The 7,500-nt window shown below is 43.6% G+C and overlaps 2 protein-coding genes across 2 annotated transcripts in view; one reads left to right on the top strand and one right to left on the bottom strand.

Moving 5' to 3' along the window:
* Positions 1-7,500, bottom strand: part of LOC308313636 (nuclear factor 7, ovary-like) — a 283,858-nt gene that overhangs the window by 35,219 nt on the left and 241,139 nt on the right. The gene's annotated exons all lie outside the window — the stretch shown is intronic.
* The window catches only part of tjp1b (tight junction protein 1b), a gene marked incomplete at both ends in the record, with an annotated part of 89,594 nt that overhangs the window by 8,615 nt on the left and 73,479 nt on the right, over positions 1-7,500 (top strand). Inside the window, one exon of the mRNA XM_080762310.1 lies at positions 5,110-5,251. Within this exon, the coding sequence (XP_080618436.1) occupies positions 5,110-5,251 (142 nt within the window). The remainder of the gene's footprint in view (positions 1-5,109; positions 5,252-7,500) is intronic.

Genomic DNA, 7,500 nt, shown 5'->3' with positions numbered 1-7,500 from the left:
GGAGAGGAGAGGAGAGGAGAGGAGAGGAGAGGAGAGGAGAGGAGAGGAGAGGAGAGGAGAGCGCTTTGTTGTAAAGTGGAATTGTAAGACACATTAAAACAAGACAGATAAACGACAAACAGAACCAACCAACCCACCAGTATCTGACTGTTATCTGGTTCTATAGCCATTAAGACTCTGTTCTGTCTAATCAACTATTCAATCAATCGATCGATAATGTTTAATATTATTTAAAAAAATCACACCCGTGTGAAGTGAGGGGCGCTAATATATTAAAGTCTAACTCATGTTGATTAGGTGATGTAATGGTGATGTAAAACAAACACAAACATTAAACGCCTTTAACAATACAGAGAGATGACGTAAACGACACATTATGACGTACATTTTCCCCTCATTGTAAATAAATGGCCTTTACAAAACAAACATTAAACCTGTGCATCACCAGCTCATCGTGTGTGGCGTACAGGTGTTATCTTAACAGATCTACAAGCTCAGCGTGAGTGCCGTAGACTATGTGTTTTTTGCGGGGGGGAAAAGGAGAGAATCAAGTACAGAGCCTTGAGGGACTACCAGTCAGGGAGAGATTTATGCCGCCCCCCCACACCCCTGCACAGCTGTACAGTAGAGGATTAATTTCAACAATACACTCATAAATCAATGTTTTTACACTCAGACATTCTTTAGGGTCTAAAGTTTTAAATATAACTGATCATAAATCAATGTTTTACACTTTTGGTTCTTTAGGTTTAGGTTCACATGGGGGTCCCTGGTACAACACATGTTCAGATGGGGGTCCCTGGTACAACACATGTTCAGTTGGGGGTCCCTGGTACAACACATGTTCACATGGGGGTCCCTGGTACAACACATGTTCACATGGGGGTCCCTGGTACAACACATGTTCACATGGGGGTCGCTGGTACGACACATGTTCACATGGGGGTCCCTGGTACAACACATGTTCAGATGGGGGTCCCTGGTACAACACATGTTCACATGGGGGTCCCTGGTACGACACATGTTCAAATGGGGGTCCCTGGTACAACACATGTTCAGATGGGGGTCCCTGGTACAATATCCCTGATAATACAGACTAAAATGTCAGGAAGGGACTAGTGGACAAGATATCCAGTATGAGTCATTTTACAATTAGTTGCATGCTGAAAATAGCAGATCTACAAGCTCACAACGCGTTGCGACGAGTTGACTAAAATCTTATGATGATTAGTCGACTAAAACTAGACTAACACTAAAACATTCCAGGTGACTAAAATGTGACTAAAACTAAATGAAAACTAATCAAGAACCAAACTAAAACGAAATCAACACCTTTGATGACATGAGATGCAGCTCAAAGTGCTTTACAGAGCAATGGAGAAAGAAAGAAAAGACAAGCCAGGCATAAAACATTAAAATAATTGCAGTAATGCAATACAGTGAGGACTTGAATAACAAGGAATTTGAAAGATCAATTAAAAGAGTGTAGAAGTGGGTCTTGAGCTGTGCTTTAAACATTTCTACAGAGGCTGCCTGACGAAGGCACAGTGGGAGTTTTGCTCCCTAGAAGAATCTACTTCACCGTGTTTTTTAGTTGCCATTGTTTTAGGCAAAGCGAGCAGGCCAGCAGTGGAAGACCTTAGGGGGGCGGTTTGGGACATATTTAGGCAAGCAGTCATGTAGGTAGGAAGGTGCGAGACCATTGAGAGCTTTATAAACAAGTAAAATATTTTTTAAATCAATCCTAAAAACAACCGGAAGCTAATTACTGCAGTGAAGCTAAAGGAGTAATATATTCTCTCATCTTAGTTTTAGTTCAAACTCTGGCTGCTGCATTTTGGACAAGTTGTAATCTGTCAGTTGTTTTCTTAGGCAGTCCTGAAAAAAGTGTATTGCAGTATAAATCAAGCCGAGAAAAAACAAATTGGAGTGGATTAGCGTTTTTGCATCGTCCATTGACAAATAGACTGATTCGTGCAATATTTTTAAGGTGAAAAAAGGCAATCTTGGTAACGTGATTAATGTGTGAATTAAAATTCAATTCAGAATCAATAATGACCCCCAAGTTCTTTACTGTACTGTTACTTTCTACAGTCAGGTTGCCAAGTCTGCTTATTATCGATTATTTCTGCTCACTAGAACCGATTATGAGAACTTCTGTCTCATCCTCATTTAGCTTGAGAAAGTTCTCACTCATCCAGCATTTGATGACAGACAGACAGACAGACAGACAGACAGACAGACAGGCAGGCATACAGGCAGACAGACAGACAGACAGACAGACAGACAGGCAGGCATACAGGCAGACAGACAGACAGACAGGTCAACAACGGGTCTAAAGCACAGGTATCATCTGGAGCTACAGAGTTTGGTTACCTTCATTTAGCTGCATGGGGACCACCTAGAACCCCCTCAAGGACCCCTGGTGGTCCGCGGATCCCCTGGAACCCCCTCAAGGACCCCTGGTGGTCCCGGATCCCCTGGAACCCCCTCAAGGATGATAATAGCACCATCCATATCACTAGTCCGCCAGTAGATGGAGCTGTGGGCAGTTTTCCTAAAGGGGTTCACTTCCTCTTCCTCAAGCAGTGAGTGTTTGTTTATGTTTGTTCTGCAAATCTCAGATAAAGAATCAAACATAAAGAATCAAAGGTAAAGAGTACTTTTAAGTGTCTTTTCTAGATTTTGACTAAAGTAGTGAGTGACCACTTATCCGTTTGTTAAAAACACTTTTCTCCCTTAATAATAATAAAACATTATTTGTATAGCACCTTTCATGACATGAAATGCAGCTCAAAGTGCTTTACAGAACAATGGAGAAAAAAACAAAAGAAAGGCAAGGCATAAACAAAAACAATCAGTAATGCAATACAGTGAGGACATGAATAACAACAAATAAAAGATAAATTAAAAGCAATGTTGTAGAAGTGGGTCTTGAGCTGTGCTTTAAAAATGTCTACAGAGGCTGCCTGACGAAGGTACAGTGGGAGCTTGTTCCATGCCGTCGGCCCGTAGAAGCAAAAAGCTGCTTCCCCGTATTTTTTTGTTGCCATTATTTTAGGCAAAGCGAGCAGGCCAGCAGTGGAAGACCTTAGGGGGCGGTTTGGGACATATTTAGGAAGGCAGTCATGTAGGTAGGAAGGTGCGAGACCTTCTCATGTGAGGCACTTTACTGAAACACTAAGATACTTGCTTTGTTTGAATAAAATAATAGAATGTCCACTCCAGGTTGGTTCAGGTGTCAAATTAAAGTTGTTTATTTTCTTCCTTTACAGGGAAACTTAAACCTGTAGGCTAAAACAAATAAAATAACACAAAAATCCTTCAGTTTTCTAAATCATGACAATTTTCTGAAAGATTTGAGGCACATTTTAACGATTTTTCAAAAATAGCAGACCTACAAGTTCATAGCGTGCCACTCGGTGGCACGCTCTGAGCTTGTAGATCTGCTATTTTTCAATAGCTATACATAATGTATGTAACCACCACAAGGGGTTCCCTGTCTGATTCTCAGTCTGCAGTCCAGTAGAGTATTGAGCCTTGAGCCCTGTATATTTTGGCCATTTGAAAATAGTGACTATTTGATGTATTATTTATCATGTAGGGCCTATAGGCTGTGTTGTTCTTGCTTACACAGTTCACCTAACTCACAGTTCACAGTTCACCCCCTGATGTAGGCTATGTGTTGTTCTTGCTTACACAGTTCACCTAACTCACAGTTCACAGTTCACAGTTCACCCCCTGATGTAGGCTATGTGTTGTTCTTGTTTACACAGTTCACCTAACTCACAGTTCACAGTTCACAGTTCACCCCCTGATGTAGGCTATGTGTTGTTCTTGTTTACACAGTTCACCTAACTCACAGTTCACAGTTCACAGTTCACCCCCTGATGTAGGCTATGTGTTGTTCTTGCTTACACAGTTCACCTAACTCACAGTTCACAGTTCACAGTTCACCCCCTGATGTAGGCCATGTGTTGTTCTTGTTTACACAGTTCACCTAACTTTGCTACTACAGAGAAAACATGCACATGTAGTCATGTACATACCTGTATATAATACCATACTCTTTTTCTACTCTTTGTTTGCTCTAACTTTGCACTTTACACTGGAAGTTTCTATACCCTTGTTTGCTGTGTTTTGCTGTTTTATGTCATTATTATATATATTTGCTGCTGTATTGTCTGAAGGAAGCCAAACAAAACATGACTCGTATTGTACACAAGATACAATACAGTTTTACTCCTATGTATCTGTATTGTACACAAGATGAACAATACAGTTTTACTCCTATGTATCTGTATTGTACACAAGATGGACAATACAGTTTTACTCCTATGTATCTGTATTGTACACAAGATGAACAATACAGTTTTACTCCTATGTATCTGTATTGTACACAAGATGGACAATACAGTTTTACTCCTATGTATCTGTATTGTACACAAGATGGAACAATAGAGTTCAACCTGTGGAAATCATCTCAGACATTTTTGACATCTGAAACATTTTCTAAATTAGAATTTAAGCACAGCTACTTGTGTCTCATTTTACTGAAGTCATGCTAGTGTTAAGTGTGTCTGATAAATGCCTACGTTGTTATTCCAAGCCACCAGAATACTGATAATACTGTTTCACCAGCCACTCCAATGCACAGCAATGTGTGTCCCTGGCTGGCTGGCTGGCTGGCTGGCTGGCTGGCTGGCTGGCTGGCTGGCTGGCTGGCTGGCTGGCTGGCTGGCTGACTGACTGGGTCTGTGTCTGTCCGTCTGAGCACGGAAATAGCGTTATAGCGTTTGTTCACCACCAATTGTCACGCACGCACGCATGCAAGGAGGGCCAGTACAGTACAGTACAGTACAGTACGGTACGGTACGGTACGGTACGGTACGGTACGGTACGGTACGGTGCGGTGCGGTACGGTACGGTACGGTACGGTACGGTACAGTACGGTACAGTACAATACAGTACAATACAGTACAGTACAGTACAGTACAGTACAGTACAGTACATTACAGTACAGTACCACTCACTTCAGACAGACTGTCTATAGGCTAACCCCTCTCACCTCCTCACTGATTGGTTGTCGTCTCTGCGTCTACCATACAGGATCCACCCTAGCCCCTCCCACGGACCAAGCCCCGCCTCCAAGCAGGGGAAACCGTCTCTGAGAAGAATCCACGGCAGGATCCAGGGACGGATCCTCAGGAGCAAGAGTCTGGACTCCATCCAGCTGATGTCTGACTCCCATGTGAGTAACAATCTGTAAACCACTGTAGTCTGACTCCCATGTGAGTAACCATCTGTAAACCACTGTAGTCTGACTCCCATGTGAGTAACCATCTGTAAACCACTGTAGTCTGACTCCCATGTGAGTAACCATCTGTAAACCACTGTAGTCTGACTCCCATGTGAGTAACCATCTGTAAACCACTGTAGTCTGACTCCCATGTGAGTAACCATCTGTAAACCACTGTAGTCTGACTCCCATGTGACTAACAATCTGTAAACCATGACTGTAGTCTGACTCCCATGTGAGTAACCATCTGTAGACTACTGTAGTCTGACTCCCATGTGAGTAACCATCTGTAGACTACTGTAGTCTGACTCCCATGTGAGTAACCATCTGTAAACCACTGTAGTCTGACTCCCATGTGAGTAACCATCTGTAAACCACTGTAGTCTGACTCCCATGTGAGTAACCATCTGTAAACCACTGTAGTCTGACTCCCATGTGAGTAACCATCTGTAGACTACTGTAGTCTGACTCCCATGTGAGTAACCATCTGTAGACTACTGTAGTCTGACTCCCATGTGACTAACAATCTGTAAACCATGACTGTAGTCTGACTCCCATGTGAGTAACCATCTGTAAACCACTGTAGTCTGACTCCCATGTGAGTAACCATCTGTAAACCACTGTAGTCTGACTCCCATGTGACTAACAATCTGTAAACCATGACTGTAGTCTGACTCCCATGTGAGTAACCATCTGTAAACCACTGTAGTCTGACTCCCATGTGAGTAACCATCTGTAGACTACTGTAGTCTGACTCCCATGTGAGTAACCATCTGTAAACCACTGTAGTCGTAGTTATGGAATGAATTCTCTACTGGCCATATATGGAGCGTGTCTTGAGTGTACAGGGTTTGATGAGGTCAGATCAACATGGAGTTGTGAGCTTGTAGATCTGCTGTTTTCACCAGTCCGAGTCCCGGCCGTATTGTGAGCTTGTAGATCTGCTGTTTTCACCAGTCTGTCCGTATTGTGAGCTTGTAGATCTGCTGTTTTCACCAGTCTGGGTCCCGGCCGTAGTGTGAGCTTGTAGATCTGCTGTTTTCACCAGTCTGTCCGTATTGTGAGCTTGTAGATCTGCTGTTTTCACCAGTCTGGGTCCCGGCCGTAGTGTGAGCTTGTAGATCTGCTGTTTTCACCAGTCCGGGTCCCGGCCGTAGTGTGAGCTTGTAGATCTGCTGTTTTCACCAGCTTCGGTCCCGGCCGTAGTGTGAGCTTGTAGATCTGCTGTTTTCACCAGTCTGTCCGTATTGTGAGCTTGTAGATCTGCTGTTTTCCCGGCCGGGTGAATGTCTTAATGTCTGTTTTGGGTCACGTTCCCCTAGCCTAGACCCCTCAGGCCTGCTCCCTTATGTTCACTGCTGCCCTGCTGTCTGTGTGTGTGCGTGTGTGTGTGTGTGCGCGCGTGCGTGTGCGTGTGTGTGACACAGCAGTAACGTCTCGGCCTGCTGGTTATGAAGGCTATTTGTCAGGTCACACACACACACACACACACACACACACACACGCACACACACACGCATGTTGACATTACTACTGCGTCAACCTCTTTATTTCAGTGCGCAGCGTTACCAATAAAGTTGAGTTTATTTCCCTCTGAGTGCAGCGAACATTACCAATAAAGTTTTATAAAGTTCTGCGCACTGTGTACTGTGTGTTGTCAGTTTATCTGGACTAGAGTCTGAATACTGTGTTGTATAGATTCAATGTGGGGCTGTGGGTCGGCGGTGGTTCAGGGGTAGAGTGGCCGGATGGCAACCACAAGGTTCCCGGTTCGATCCCTGTGGTCTCCCCCAGAGTTAGTGTCCTTGAGCAAGACTCTGAACCCTTGATTGCTCCTGATGTGCAGGTTGATGACTTGCATGGTTTCCTCCGCCATCAGTGTGTGAATGTGTGTGTGAATGGGTGAATGTAATGCACACTCTATGTAAAGGTGTGTGAATGTGTGTGTGAATGGGTGAATGTAATGCACACTCTATGTAAAGGTGTGTGAATGTGTGTGTGAATGGGTGAATGTAATGCACACTCTATGTAAAGGTGTGTGAATGTGTGTGTGAATGGGTGAATGTAATGCACAGCACACTCTATGTAAAGGTGTGTGGATGTGTGTGTGAATGGGTGAATGTAATGCACACTCTATGTAAAGGTGTGTGAATGTGTGTGTGAATGGGTGAATGTAATGCACACTCTATGTGAATGTGTGT

Source organism: Protomyctophum bolini (assembly GCF_963924005.1).
Source record: "Protomyctophum bolini genome assembly, chromosome: 4".
Classification (NCBI taxonomy): domain Eukaryota; kingdom Metazoa; phylum Chordata; class Actinopteri; order Myctophiformes; family Myctophidae; genus Protomyctophum; species Protomyctophum bolini.
The sequence above is the reverse complement of the archived record's forward strand: the minus strand, read 5'-3'. Positions and strand labels throughout refer to the sequence as shown.